Raw genomic sequence first — 16,475 nt, 5'->3', positions numbered from 1 at the left:
AAATTTGGGTCCGAGTCCAATGTTATATCAAACTGTTTCCAGCAGCAACACAACTATGGTAGAATGGGTATTTATCAACAATGAATTATACGCGGATGCAAAATTTGCAGAAGACAGTGGACCCAGTAATTGCATACTTGCTAGAATAAATTTAACAGGATTAACGGCGGATATATGCATGACCATTCACAATGTCATGTTAGTTAGAGACTATACGTATTTAATATCAGTTCAATGTCAAAGCAAAAACAGAGCAGTGCTCATAAAACTTTCAAACTCCTGTTTGAATGAGGATAGTTTTTCAGTTGATTGGGAAGTTGTTTATACTGCTTTTGATAATAAAAGAGAATTGCACTTAAACATGATTGGAAACAAATCTTCAATTATAGTCTGGTTGAGAAGATCACAGTTTTATTCGATTATAAATGTACAAAATTGGCCGGACTCTAAAGTGCAACTTGAAAGTAATTTAGTTATTGGTGAGTTACAAAGTGAAATAAAAATAATTGACGTTGCCGGTTCACGTGAATCTCTTTATGTGTTCTCCGATATGTGTCTATATTCTTGTCCTTTAACTGCTTGTCGTGAACTTGAAGTTGTTGCTGACAGCTGCGTTTTGACACCAAATAATGAGACTGTCTCTGGATTAATGCAAACCGCGAATGATGGAGAGAGAATTATTCTTCTCGATAAGTATATGCCTCTTTCTTTAGAGTCGCATTCTTTTAGATGTTTTTTTGCCATATATTGCGCAGGACGCTTAACTCACCACATGTATAAATGTGGTGGTTTCATTATTCAAGACATTGTTATGACATTTAACATGGTTACTAGCTCTCTATCTCAACATTTTCCTTGCAGTATTTCTCAAGAAGCTAGCTTAATCGGTTGCTTAATTTTGGGTAAGAAAACAATTAATTTGTTTATAAAACTTTTCATATCTATATAACTTTAATATGACATTTTAATATTTTTATCATTCTTCCACTAAACATATTGAAATCTAAAAATATTTACTATGATCAATATTAATGTAAAAACATTTAGTTTAAGTTAATAATTAGCAATTTGAAAAAAACTTTTACCAATTCATGTAACTTGCTTACTTATTATTTATGCTAGGAGAACCTCGCATCTTCGACATCAGCGACAGAAAATCTGCCTACCCTATATCTGCGTTCACTGTATCCGCTTGGAGATTAGGGGTTGCAATTAATCGATTTGGGTTTGCTTCTTCTGATATATTTTTCTTTGAGATTGTACCAAGTTTAACAGCAGATCCAAGAGGTTTTATATTTAACGTAAGAGCTGAACTACAGCCGGCTTTAATAGCTTCGAGGTAAATTATTAATTTATTTAAGTAACATAAATTTAAATGTCTAGATGTTTATAAATTTTCAATATTAATATAAAAAAATTTTGATTTTTACATTAGGTTATTGTATCCTTCACTCGCAACAAGCATAACACCAGCTGAGTCATTTATACTTGTGAATCACAGAACACGGGATATATGGCTGTTTTCACACGGTGGAAGATTATTTTTTCGCGATGGAAGTAAAGAAAATGCTTTAAGTATTGATTTTGAATATGCCGAAACATATTCTTTTTTTATAGCCGATACATTTTCTTCAGCCGGTATTAATCATAACTTCGAGCACCCTTTTGCTTTTTACTCACCAGACGGCAAAAGCTTTGCTTATTTATCATATTATAGGTCACCGTACGGTGCATTTTCTGCATCAGCAATTACTGTTACCAACGCTACAGTTGCAAACCTGCGTTCTATAGTAAGTATTAGTGATAAAGTTTTTATAATTCAAGCTGGAATAAACCATGGAAATGATTTGTTGTTAGCAATTCAAAAACTGTCCAACAATTATTTGACGATCCAAATTTTTAAAATAAGCGATATGGCTCAAATATCATATAATATGAGCGGAATAATGGCACAAGCAGAAGTAAAAGGCAGCTGGTCGTGGGATGAGTTTGATGCAACAGAGAGTACTAGAATTTGGGTAATTTATTTCTCAAGTAGCGACAAATTTGTTATGGCATCTCACAACGATACTGCTTTAACAACAACTTTACTCGAATACAAAATAAAAAGTGATTACACAATTGAGTTTCAACGAAGTGGAATCATATCAAACTGCCTTGCAGTGACAAACAGTAACGATTACATGCGTTTGCAGATAGTTATTCTTTGTGCAGAAACATTGTTATCAAATCTAATTAATCAAACCTATCATATTAAGTTTGTCTCCGCCATTACAATGCAGACTACTTGTACTCAAAATATAGACCATAAGTTCGGAAGTTTACTGTCGAAATACGATGACTTATTCGTAACTAATATACCGATTTTAGATTTTAATGAAGTAGCACAACGACTTGCAATCAGTTATGAAAAAACAGTTCTTATGTACGCAACTGATACATGTCCGTTCCGATTACTTTACCGATTTGACCATACTGACCTCATCGCAGGAATAGGGATGATACACACTGGACAAGATAACAAGCCATTTGGAATAACATTTGTAACATATTTGCAAAAAGTTGATTTGATTGGAGACTGCATTAACGGCTATGGAGTTGATACGGTTTTGCCTCGAAATTATTTTTGTTCTAGATGCACACCTGGGCATGTAGGTCTTGGATGTCGAACTTGCCCGGCAGGATTCTATTGTAGTGATTATAGTCAACTTCAACCAAGTGGTGCATGTCCGGAAGGATTCTACTGTTTAGAAGGAACTTCTACATCAAACCCTATGGCTGATGTACTGGATAAAACTGCATCTCCACCACATTTGTGTCCTGCTGGAGCTTATTGTCCTGCTGGAACTGCTCAAAGATTTGCAAATGATGAATCAGCTAACGCCCCTCAATCATGCTTAGCTGGGTTTTTTTGTCCATTAGGTTCTGTAAAACCAACGCAAGAAAAATGCCCAGAAAACTCTACCACAAAAGTTGGAGCCAAAGTTCTCGAAGATTGCTACTGTAAACCTAACTTTTATGGTTCTCCGCAAACCCGTTGTATGCCTTGCTTAAACCACGCTTTATGCCCAGGTGGCAATTCAAATATAACAAACTCTTCATTGTTTGTTCCAAACGGCTACTGGCCAGACACACTAAACAATTTACGAATGCTGGTTAAGTGTTACTCAACAATGTCACGGTTTACACCTTGCAATGGATCAATTTGCAAACTTCAGTGTGGAAATAGAACTTATGCTGACCAAGTAATTGAGTGTAATGGAACCTGTTCAAACCCTTGCGAAAAAGGTCACACCGGAAGACTTTGCTCAGCCTGCGAAAATGGGTATTATCGAAAATCTCCGTTTCATTGTGCACCTTGCGTCATGGGAGTACGTCAAACTGTGTGTGTAGTTGCAGCTCTACTCTCGTCTATATTTATTTTGACTATATATTTTATTCGAAAACATTTAGGAACAAAAGAATCGCCAGATAAGGTTCTTATATCAGATCAGCAACTTTTAGAAATGTTAATAACGGTTTTACTAGTTTTGCTTGGGATTTCTTCAACAGCAACTGTATTATTTATGGTCTTTATAGTAATTATTGTTTACATGCAACAACTGCGTTCACCCGCATATGCCACAATTACTTTTATTTTCTATATACAGACTTTGCAAGTTTTAATGCAAGGAAACTTTGTTTGGCCAAATTTTATGCGTTATTTGTTACAATTTTTAGAAGTCATGTACGCACCGGTGCCAGGATTAGCATGTCTTCCTAACTTTTACACAGGAGAAAATCTTGGGTGGGAGGGAGCATTTATTTTAATATTTAGTTTACCTGTAATTCTGGGATTTCTTGTCGGAGCGTACATGTTTATTACTGGAACTGTTCAAAAACGTCCGGTATGGAGAAGAGCCTTTATGTCATACTGTTTGTTTATGTCAGTTCTATTTTTTCCACTTAGTAATATGAGCTTGAGAACGTTAAGTTGCAGTCTAGATCCTATTGTTGGGAAATACTATATGTCTTCCGAACCGTGGAAAGAATGTCGATTAGACTCCATTATTCAAATTTGTGGAATATTAGGAACAGTTTTTTATTTTATTGGAATTCCATTTACTTTGCACTACTGGTATTTTATGAGAGTTTTCCCAGACGACATTGTTGAAGAAATAGGGCGAATGTTTTTACCGGCAGGTATAAATGGAAACGAAACATTTGTTATATTTCTAACAATAAGATGGATGGTAATGAGCATAATATTGTCCTTCGTTCCACTTTCTTGGGGAATGCAACGATCTCTAATACTTGCACTTTTAATGACTAATATTATTTTTGTGATGAACTTACGACCTTATGAAAAATATAGTCCTCGAGACCCACAAAACCTTACAATGAACGAACGTAAATGGTTTGATCGTTTGTGCAAAACCATGTCTGGTAATTTTCTTGATGTTACGACATTAGTAGCAATAATTCTCTCATACGCAGCCTTAGACTCTCGTGATAACTGGGCCATTTTACAAATAAAATCTTTTGGTATAGGAATCGCTAACTTAATTATAATAGCCTACTTCATTTTTTTTATTCTGCTGGAAGATCGTTTGACTTTATTTCCAAAAACAGCAAAGTGTTTAGCTAAAATGGAGACTTTTTGTTGCTGCTTCTCTAGATCGTATGATTACGTAAATGATAGATCAGCAGATGAGTCAATGTTAGTTGAGGAAACAAAAACAAATAAAAACTTGTATGAGTCAAAAGAAGGGATAAAACCAGGAGTAAACGAAGTTAAAATGGATCTATACTTATATGGCAAATAACTTATTTTTTTCAGTTCTAGGATAACTTTTAATGCTTTTACTTTTTAAAAAAGAACACCAAAAAGTTTAAAGCAAAAAATGTATAGAAGCTTCAACCACAAGTATAGTTGCAATTAACCTCAAGATAAATATTTATTGTATAAATAATAAACTAAATAAAAAAATTAAAAAATCAAAAGTAAAAAAATAATAAATCCGATTTTATATTTATTCACTTTCGATCGCAATCAATACAAACGTAATTTTTTAAATAAATTTTTATATAAAAAAAGTAAAACTAGCTGTAGTGTTCTACTTAAACTTTTCGTATATCGCGTATATCGCGTCTCGTTTCTCGCTCCCCAAAATAATCTTTAACTTCATAAGCTGTCGCTCTAGTTCACTTCTTTTTTTTTGATCTTTTACCTTCACCTATATAAAAAAAAAAAAAGAAAAAAAAAAATTATCATTGCAAGTAAACTTGAACTTAGCTTAGTTGACTTGAATTTTGAAGCATAATGATCGAAGCGTACTTTTTAAAAACATAAAGCATAATGATCGAAACTTTTTAAAAACATTAGCTTGTAACTAAAAGGATTTTAAATTTCGCTTCAACTCAAAAAGTCCAACAGGACTAAAAGCACAATTAACCCCCAAGCCCTTTATTATAATTTACATTTCTAGGCGCAAAGTAGCCGTATTAAAAGGAATGATAGCATTAACCAGACACAAACACAATTTTTTTACCCTAGGCATTAACTTATTATATAAAATAATGTTACATCGTATATCATAAACAATAAGCATATATTTTGGTTTATGACATTTTAGTCTTTCCGCACGTCATATGTTTTGTGTAAAAAGTGAAACACAGAAAGAAGAATTAGTGTTTTAAATTTGGAAATAGTTTTTTTGATAAATTAGGCAATTAAACCTATATTGTAAATTAAAAAAAAAAAGAAGATATTTAACACCTATAAAAGGCTAATGGAAAAAAAAAAAAAAAAATATATATTATATAGATGTGTCTATTATATATATATATATATATAGATATTATATATATACAGAAATTATATATATATAGATATTATATATACATAGATATATATATATATAGATATTTTATATATATATATATATATATATATATATATATATATATATATATATATATATATATATATATATATATATATATATATTGGCATTTCTAAAGCTTTTGATAAAGTTTGTCATGCTGGTCTTCTCCATAAGCTCTCTTCTTACGATGAATCAAGTAACATTTTTAAGAATATTAAATCCTTACTTACCAATCATAGTAAAAAAGTGGTCCTCAATAGACAGCACTCTCTTCATATGCTGTAACTTCAGGGGTTCCTCAAGGTTTTATCCTAGGCCCTATACTTTTTTACAATAACGATCTCCCAGAAATTCTCACATCTAAGGTGACTTTGTTACTACGCTGATAATACTACCATTTATTTTTATCTTGATAAGAAGCCGACACTCTCTGATTGCTTAGAGGGGGCAATTGAGCTTGAAAAAGATCACACTTCTACTACAGCATGGGGCTCTCAGTGGCTAGTGAACTTTAACTCAGATATAACTCAATTTTTTCGAGCTAATCGTTATCGCAATGATCTAGATCTTCCTATACTTATGAATGATAATGTACTTGATGAGTCATCAACTCTTCATCTTCTAGGACTAACTCTTACTTCTGATCTTTTTTTGAAACCATATACCAAATCAATTGCAAAATTAGCATCTGCTAAGGCTGCATTTCTTTATCGTGCTTGCCACTTTCTTACTCCGGATTCTATTCTTTATCTCTATAAATCTCAAATCCGTCCTTGTATGGAAAACTGTTGCCATATCTGGGGCAGATCTTCCAATGATGCCCTTTCTCTTATAGACAAGAAGCAAAAATGCATTGTAAATATATTTGGACCTGCTCTTGCAGCCAACCTCCAACCATTATCCCATTGTCATAATGTTGTTTCACTTTCTCTTTTCTATAAATACTATAATGGGCACTGCTCTAAAGAGCTTGCGTCTTTTGTGCCATCTACTAAAATTCATTCTCATGTTACTCGTCATTCAATGAAGTCTCATCCTTTTACTGTGACTGTTCCTAAATGCTTCAAAAATTTTTAATCATCTAGTTTTTTCCTCGAACATCAGTCCTTTGAAATTCGCTTCCTTCATCTTATTTTCCTGATTCATATTATTTGCAATATTTTAAGTCATCTATCAATCATTATCTTGCTCTATAAACTTCACCTTTTTGCTTCCAGTAACTTCCAAATCTAATAGTGGTTGCTTACAGCCTTGTTGGAAGTGAATGTTGAAAAAAAAAATCTAGGTCAGCAGTTAGGTCGGCATTACCGAATGCCGATCTTAATTCTGAGGGCTGTATTATATACATATATATATATATATATATATATATATATATATATATATATATATATATATATATATATATATATATATATATATATATATATATATATATATATATATATATATTTAAAAAAAAAAGGAGAAAACTGATGGTTACTTTTTAGTATACAAGAACCTAACACTTTTTGTATCTGAATATTTTTTCAATGAGGTATAACCCTATATTTTTCAATGTTTAAATATGGTTTTATTTTCAAAACACGATTTGGAGTTTTTTATTTATTATCAAAATGCTGTATTTGTTTTGACCAATCCACGGCAAGTATAAGTTACTTTTGCGCAAGCGCAGCTAATTTTATCAACTTATGTTGTTATCAACTCGTGTAAAATGGCGGACTACAATGGTTTAGATGAAAGTGTTCTCCTGTCTCCTAATCGGCGTAAAAGAAAGATACGTTGCTCGAAATGAGAAAAAAAAAAACAATTTCTTCATTCTAGTGGAGGAAAGATTCCTGCTTTGATGTGTAATCATAAAATGGGATTTTGCAAAGTGAGTTTGAATAATATTATTTAATGATAAGGAAATAACCAATTAAAAGGACATATTATATGAATAAGTTAAAAAGTATTTTTGTATTTTATGTTCTTTTTATGGATTTATTTCATAACGATACTTATTTTTATTTGGTTTATCTTTGGAAACTAATTATGCTTTTTTTTTTTGTAGTACAAAACATAAGGTTAGGTAAGATATGCTCTTCTTTAAAAAGAAAAAATTGTTTCATTTAAAACTAAACGATTTTGACGTTTAAATTTTCTAGCAAATTTGATTATCAAATTTTGTATTAGTTTTTGAAATTTAAAAAAATAAAAATAATGTTGTTATTGAATGCTATAAAAAGAAGATAAATAAGTAAGTTTTAAACACATTTGGATTTTTAGGCACGAGACATAACACCAGAGAACCTGCTGATTCATTCTAACTTTTACCAGCACTCAGACAAAGTATCATAAGATTCAGTAATTTTGGCTATGCTTGAAGTAGACACTGTTAAAAGAGCCAGAGTAAAAGATAATGTCAGGAAAAAGTTAAGACATATCACCATCAAGTGCTTCTTAAGTTTTGGAATTAAGTTACAAGTTTGTCAGGCCTCATTTTGTTCTGCGCTGTGTAAGTGCACCATGAATTATACTGCTTTTGTATGATAGATATTTAACCAGCTTAAAATATAATGCCATCAAAAAGTCTAACCACCATTTAATTACAGGCAGTTTTATAGCCAGATTGAAAAAAGTATAATTATTTGAATTCGTCTATAACATTATTAATAAAATAAAACCAAATAATTTGTATTCATGAAGTCAATTTTGTAAAATTAGTATTAATATCAAATTCAACAATAGCCGAATTTCTACTTCATTATAAGATAGAGTTCTCTTATATAAAAATAAGAATAAGCTTCAGACTCCAGACAAAAATAAGAAACATTTATACAAGTTCATGAACAACCATTATTACTTTTCAGATTTGTTTCTTATTGTAATAGTATATTTCTGATTTAAAGAATATTATTGGTTTCATTTATTTAAAAAATATATATCTTATTTTTCTTTTTTAGCAATAAAGTTGGATAGAGTGTTAAGGATTGCCAATCACTGGTTCCAGCATGGGACAACCAGACTTGAAAAACGAGGAGGAAACAGAAAGTTAATGGCCTATGCAAATAAGAGAGATGCTGTAAAAAAATATATTCAGACATTTACTTGTAGAGCTAGTCACTATGGATGAAAGGGTTCTCCACATCGAAAATATCTCCCTTCCTTCTTAAATATTAAACTAATGCATAAACTTTTCCTAGAACTAAATAAAGTTCAAAATCAGTTGATTGTGGGATATCATTTTTACTATGCAATTTTTATGTATAATTTTAATCTTGGCATTGGTCATCCTGCTACAGACACATACTCTACTTGCCATGCCTTTAAACTGGCAATGAAAGATGTAAATCTCAGCGATGCCTCAAAACAGACCAAAACAGCTTTGCACATTCTCCATCGAAGAAAAGCACGACAGTTTTACAGCCTTCTCAATGATATACGACCAAATGAGATAACCATTTGCTTTGATATGATGGAGAATCTGGTTTTGCCAAAGCTGCCTATAGGAGAAGCCTACTATTCTCGGCAACTCTATCTTTATGTACCAGGTGTTGTTGTACACAGAGGCAACCAGACTCAACATTTAAATAATGTTAACTTTTTCATCTGGTTGGAATGTGAAAATTGTAAAGATTCCAATATGATTTGTTCAGCGTTACAGCATTTTTTGATTGTATATCTTTTTGATTCATGTTCAAATGCATCGGTTCTTCCTTTATTTTCTGATTCCTGCTATGGACAAAACAAAAACATAAACATGGTGTCAATGCTTCTTTCTTTGAGGAAGCAACATTTTAGAAATCTTCTTATCACTCATACATTCCCAGAACGAGGGCACTCCTACCTTCCAGCAGATAGAGTGTTTGGTCATGTTCAGCAAGATATCAAAAAACATGAGCAGATTCTAGAACCTGATATCTATAGAGACATTCTCAGCCGACATGGAAAAGTGTTTGTTTTTGGTCAAGATTGGTAAGCTTTAGACTTTAAAGTAGAAGTAAAAAAAATTGTGAAAACAATAAAAACATTTAAAATAAGCGAGGGAAAAAAATTGATTATCAATTCCGATCATCTGGAAATAGCACAATGCAGCTATCATTCTGAGCCAACCTCACATAGCCTACTTAAGAAAGGTAAGAAATGGGACACTTTTAAACCAAGCATCCTAGCAACAAAAAACTGTGTAAATGTGTAAATGTTTTTCGTCTCCTAAATGCTGTGGGTGTAGATAGCACAGTACACACACTGTATGAGACATTACTGAAAGATTCCAGAGAAGATACTGAACACTCTAGTGATGACGATATCTAACTATTTTTTTTAATTTTTAATGTAAAACATAATACCTGTTATTTTAATATTTAAGAGAAAATAGTTGATATAGTTATAATTAAAAGTTAAATTTTTAAACTAGAAAATAATATTTCACATTTTATTTAATTTACGAAAATAATTAGGTATTTTAAAGTTATTTACCTTTCTATAATATCTGTTAGGTGGATATTCATATTTATAAAATGGATATACAGCATTTTGCTGATAAGCAGTAATAGGATATACAGCACTTTGAACGCAAATACGATTTTTAAATAAAAAAATAGGTATTTTTTTATTTACCTAGATTTTTATTATTAACATATCCTTATATACTTTATGTGTATATAAATTAGGCAACAAATGGTTTTTGAAATATAAGAGACACCATTGTGCGGCAAAAAACTTCAATTATCTCAATACCACAAAAATGGATATACCGCATTTTGAAAATACACTCTTTATATATATATATATATATATATATATATATATATATATATATATATATATATATATATATATATATATATATATATATATATATATATATATATATATATATATATATATATATATATATATATATATACAGGGCTTGTGATGAAGAAAATCGTCAAGCGTGTTATATCGCGCTTGTAAAATTAGAATATGTTTTTATCGAGAGTGATTATGTGCGCTCAAGATAACGTCGGCGAATGTGATCATGAAAATTGCTGAAGGCGATGCTCATAAAAAGCTTTTTTATATCTTTTTATATCTTTTTTTATTTGTTACATAATTCTTTCGTCAAAAAATGTTTGAATTAGTATTTTCAGATTCATGAAACTACTTCAACGAAGTAGATTTTTATACTTCCAAACTTCTTGTATGTTGTCAGATCGCGAATTTATTTTTAACTATTTATATTTAAAAAAAATAATATCAAACAAAAACGCAACTTCTTATTGATTTAGTATTGAAGTATAATTTAGTGACTTAGTTTTGCTTCGTTGTTATGATATATGTATTTTAAAATGTTACGCTGTAAACTTAATTAATGGTTAATCGTTTTTATATTTCTTGATATTTTTTCAAATTAATTATTTAATTTTTTTAGATAGCAATGTATCTATATTATAGCTATATTCTATCAACTTTTTATTTAATAAATGTTGACATCATTACTTTTTTTTCTTTTCGAATGTCCTTGATTGCAAACATTCTAAACAACAGAATCGTTTTAAATTTGAGTTAAAATAAATAATAGTTAATAAAAAACCTATACTATGAACAAAAACTAATTTTAAAAATTACTCTATTAATAATATCTATTTTTATTATAAACGATGTGTGGAATATTACAAACAATAAATCAGATAAATCTTACTTGATATTTTCACAAGATTAAAAATACTCTGCAGTTTCTATTTTCTTATAATGGTTTTCTAATTTTCTATTCTTATTTTATTTGCGCACTTTGTAATCACATTGTGTTTCCACGTGCACATTCCATTATTGAAATTAGTGACTATTAACAACTTCAAACTGCTCATTCATTACGTTAGTGCAAAAGAGAACGACGTAGTGCTTTTTATATTTTATATCACTGCTTTGATAAAATATATTTTATATCACTGCTTTGATCTTTAATAAAAATCTTTTTTAAATATTTTATGAAAATAAAAAAATAATCCTGAACTATTGGACGAGCGTTATTTTATACGCTCGTTATAAGCTGAACGAGCATTGTTTATCGCGCCTAGAACGTTTGAAAATACCGTTTACGGGCGCGTTTTACGAGCGGAGTGCTCGCTTCATCACAAGCCCTGATATATGTTAATAAAACAGTAATAAAACTAAATATGTTATAAAAAAACAATAACAAAAATACTATTAATTAAAAAAACTTACTAGTCATTATTATTGAGGTTTTTTAAAAAATGATAAAACTTAATGTACTTCCGCATTATTTTAATTGTTTTAACTTTTAGGCGACATTAAAATGTTGCTTATTTGTTGAAGTCGCTTTTTATCATAAAAGTCTCTTTTGACTATGATATAAAGATATATATATATATATCTTTATATCATAGTCAAAATTATATGATATAAAGATATATTATATGATATAAAGATATATATATATATATATATATATATATATATATATATATATATATATATATATATATATATATATATATATATCAGGGGCTATTCTAAACCATTTTTGACAGCGCCAACCATAATTGGGTGCCACCTTAATTCGAAATTGAGGACCCCCTTTTTTTATGGCAAATAGTTTTTTTCCCCCAAAAAATGTCTACATTTGTAAATATATTCTGAAAAATTTCTATGGCACAGGGGGTACTGCCACCCAAATTTTTTTCCTAGAATAGCCCCTGTATATATATATATATATATATATATATATATATATATATATATATATATATATATATATGTATATGTATACATATATATATATATATATATATATATATATATATATATATATATATATATATATGTATATATATGTATATATATATATATATATATGTATATATATATATGTATATATGTATATATATATATATATATATATATGTATATATATATATATATATGTATATATATATATATATATATATATATATATATGTATATATATGTATATATATGTATATATATATATATATATATATATATATATAATATATATATATATGTAAATATGTATATGTATATATATATATATATATATATATATGTATATATGTATATATATATATATATATATATATATATATATATATATATATATATATATATATATATATGTAAATATGTATATGTATATATATATATATATATATATATGTATATATGTATATATATATATATATATATATATATATATATATATATATATATATATATATATATATATATATATATATATATATATATATATACATACATATATATTAGGGCAGGCCACAGTACCACATAAATTTTTTTAAGAATCAATTTTACTAATGGCTGCATAAAAAATTGTTCCTTTTACTATAAAAATCATTTTTTGTTATGAAAGAATTCATGTAGCTTATCTCTAAGTTCTGCCAAACTTCATTTTTTGGCTGAATTAATTGAAAACTAAAACCCAAAACTTCCATTGCATCTGTTCTGTTTTTTAATTTGTTCGGTTTAATACTTACTAATAATTGCATATTTCTATTGTTCTTCATGTAAACAAACAAACATACGACATGCATGTCGCAATATGTGTTTTGTTATTTTTTTTATAAGCATATGATAATTTTAATAAAATTGATGTTTTAAATTAATACCACCAGCTTAGATTGAAAACAATATTTTACAACAAGAGATTTACTTAAAAGATCATACTAAGATAATAATAAGAATAATGCATATAAAACTTTACCATGCATAAAGAAATTTGTTTTGCAATGACTTCCTAATGTAGTGTATTTTTTCAAAAAGCCTGTTTAAAATGCTGAATAAGACTAAATATTATGCTAATTTATTAACAAATTGTTTTTAACAAAATCTACTCTCACCAATATAATTGTTGGGAAAGGTTAAATAGCTAGGGGGAGTAGATTCAATGATAAAAATCCATTAATTGGGTTGTTGCAGTTATCGGGATAGATAAAGATACATTTGAGCTAGCACAGATAGGGGGAGGGGGGCGGAGGTGGTAATTTTCTCTTTTATACTTTTTAAAATTTAATTTTTACACAATCATTATTTTTAAACACATTTTTATTATCAGACAATAGCCGTTTGATGAAAAAATAGCAGAAAAACAATTAAAAAAATACAATACAGAATTAAACAAAATACAGTAAACACTACGCAGTAAGTTAGTATTCCAGTTCTCTAGTGAAACAGGATATAAAAATGTGTTTAAAAATAATGATTGTGTAAAAATTAAATCTTAAAAAGTATAAAAGAGAAAATTACTTAAAACCAGTACTCCAAGTAAGACTAGACAGGGTGACCTTTTAAAGTATAAATATATATATCAATGGTATGATGGTATTTTAAAAATACTGAAAAACCACCCCATTACATTTTTTTTACCGTTTCGAGCACTACATATAAAGTAAAAGGTAAACACAAAGTTTTTATTTAAAAAACATAAAAAACTTATTATTTTAATTATTTAATTTTAGCATTTGTTTTAAAAAACTTTTAAAAAAAAGTTGTACATTCTTTTATATAACTTTTATTTAATAAATTCGCCTCTCGAGGAGTAGGCAGGATAGAGTTGAAACTAGTTGAATAGGCAATTTATAAACTGCTCTCTGGCTATCATGCTGCCTTCATATTTTTAAATTATTCTTTGGGTCATTTTGGAAAACTTTATTTTAAAAACAACTAATGTTATTACACATTTTACAATTATTAAAATCAAATTGCTTCACTAGGGAAACTTTCCTTAAAAATCCTTTTTAAAAAAATGCAAATAAAAATTGCATTTACTTTAAAAAAGAACAATTTAAAGTAGCACGCCTAGGAGATTTATAAGATGCTGCAGAATTATCAATTTTCCTACTGGCAGTGATGTGTTTTTATAATTTAGAAGACAATGGAAAATATTTGAAAATTCAGTATGAATAGGATGAAAATATAATTTATTTAAAATGAAGCTGTTTTCAAACCTTTAAGGTAACTATCAATACATAAAAATTAGTTAAGAAGATAGTTCGAAATATATACATAAAATTTTTTATCTTCAGGGCGAGGCTGCCCACAAAACAAAGTTTTTAAAGTGGTTAAAAATTGCAATAAATAGCAATTATTTGCTAATTTAGCACAGCACGAATAATTTATAACCCTCTTTTTTGAGTGACAAGATAGTTAAAAAAATATTGTTCATAATAAACATTTACGATATATATAAAAATCTTAATAAAAAAAACCAAATGGGGTGGTGGTGTTGCAGTAGAGCCCTCGCTTTAGAGAGGTTCTGAGTTCAATCCCCACCACGTCCCTGGTAGTACTGCGCTCAACTTGTTCCTCCGCGCAGCGGCCTTATTTGTTGAGGTTCATATTTTGGAGTTATAGAGTTGAGAGAGGGTTATAACCACAAGTAGCCTCCTCATCTGTAGTGGCCTTATCGGCCTTGGGGAGGTGAATTAACAAAAAAAAAAAATAATCATTTTTGACTTTTCTACAAAATCCTAATTTTGACATATTTTAGGTTTAAAACGAAAATAATCAAATTAAAATTTGGCAGCGCTAAATGTTTTTTTCTATTTTTTTTTTTTTAAATAATGTGCATTCTTTAATGTAAAGGATCATAGGATTTTTTGCAGATATGCGATTTTTAAAACTTTTGTTTTTTAGCCTGCCCTAATTTTTTTATTACTTTTGATTTTGGCCTGCTCAGTTAAAACTTGTTGATAATCTTAATAAAAAGCAACTTTTCTGATTTAGGTCAATTTAAAAACTAATTTAAAAAAAATATATATATTTTTGATGATGAAAAACCATTTAAACGTTTAGAGTTGATGCAAAATATTTCCCATCGCCCTCATACTTCCTTGCATTCAATTTTTTTGGAGCAATACTTCAGCATAAAAATGTGAATCTTCATATCAAATTTGATAGTACTCAGAATCATCCTATAGTGCTGTTTTTTTTAATTAATACTTTTATTATATTAAGGAACAATATTTCATGCAGCCAGGTGTAATTTTCTAATTTTTTTGATTTTGGCCAACCCTATTCATCTATTACTACGCAAAGGACTAGGTCAAGAACATGGTGTTGACAACCAATGAATTATGGTTCTTCTAACTTATTTTTAGTAAAATATATTTGTAACTGACTGACAATCTCATTCCTTCTTCCAGTGTTTACATTTGTAGTGTCCGCTACAATCAACTTTATACTTCAATATAAATTTTATTTATCGAGAATAGCTGTTATACCTTTAGCAACAGTACCTGTTTTTCCATCTTGTACATCTAACTTCTCTTTGTTTATTCTTCAAAACCAATGATATGTTATATAAACTAGATGCCTAACTTATATCTAGAAAGTAAAGCCACTTTTGTCCCTTTTACAAATAGCGGATTAAATTTGTAAACAAATATTACTTAACTTTTCTTTTCTTAAATGAAGTAAATATATTTTTAATATAAATTACATATTTATGTTAAATTAACTATTTATATTAAATTGTTAAGAGGAAATTAGAATACTTGTAAATTCATTTCCATTTAGAAAGAGATAAAAATTTTAAATAGAAAACCGAAAAAACAGACGCTTTTGAATCATTTTTATGAATTA

At 28.8% G+C, this 16,475-nt stretch overlaps 2 protein-coding genes across 2 annotated transcripts in view; one reads left to right on the top strand and one right to left on the bottom strand.

The window, feature by feature from the left end:
• Positions 1-5,042, top strand: part of LOC101236455 (uncharacterized) — a 5,269-nt gene extending 227 nt beyond the window's left edge. Inside the window, exons 1-3 of the mRNA XM_065795654.1 lie at positions 1-902; positions 1,123-1,339; positions 1,436-5,042. The exon at positions 1-902 is cut by the window's left edge and continues 227 nt beyond it. Of these exons, the coding sequence (XP_065651726.1) occupies positions 1-902; positions 1,123-1,339; positions 1,436-4,805 (4,489 nt within the window). The 3' untranslated portion in view covers positions 4,806-5,042. The remainder of the gene's footprint in view (positions 903-1,122; positions 1,340-1,435) is intronic.
• Positions 4,993-16,475, bottom strand: part of LOC101236352 (small ribosomal subunit protein mS33) — a 30,778-nt gene continuing 19,295 nt past the window's right edge. The window contains exon 4 of the mRNA XM_065795655.1: positions 4,993-5,216. Coding sequence (XP_065651727.1) covers positions 5,185-5,216 — 32 coding nt within the window. The 3' untranslated portion in view covers positions 4,993-5,184. The remainder of the gene's footprint in view (positions 5,217-16,475) is intronic.

This window comes from Hydra vulgaris, chromosome 04 (genome assembly GCF_038396675.1).
Source record: "Hydra vulgaris chromosome 04, alternate assembly HydraT2T_AEP".
Lineage (NCBI taxonomy): Eukaryota > Metazoa > Cnidaria > Hydrozoa > Anthoathecata > Hydridae > Hydra > Hydra vulgaris.
This window is presented reverse-complemented; position numbering and strand designations above follow the sequence as displayed.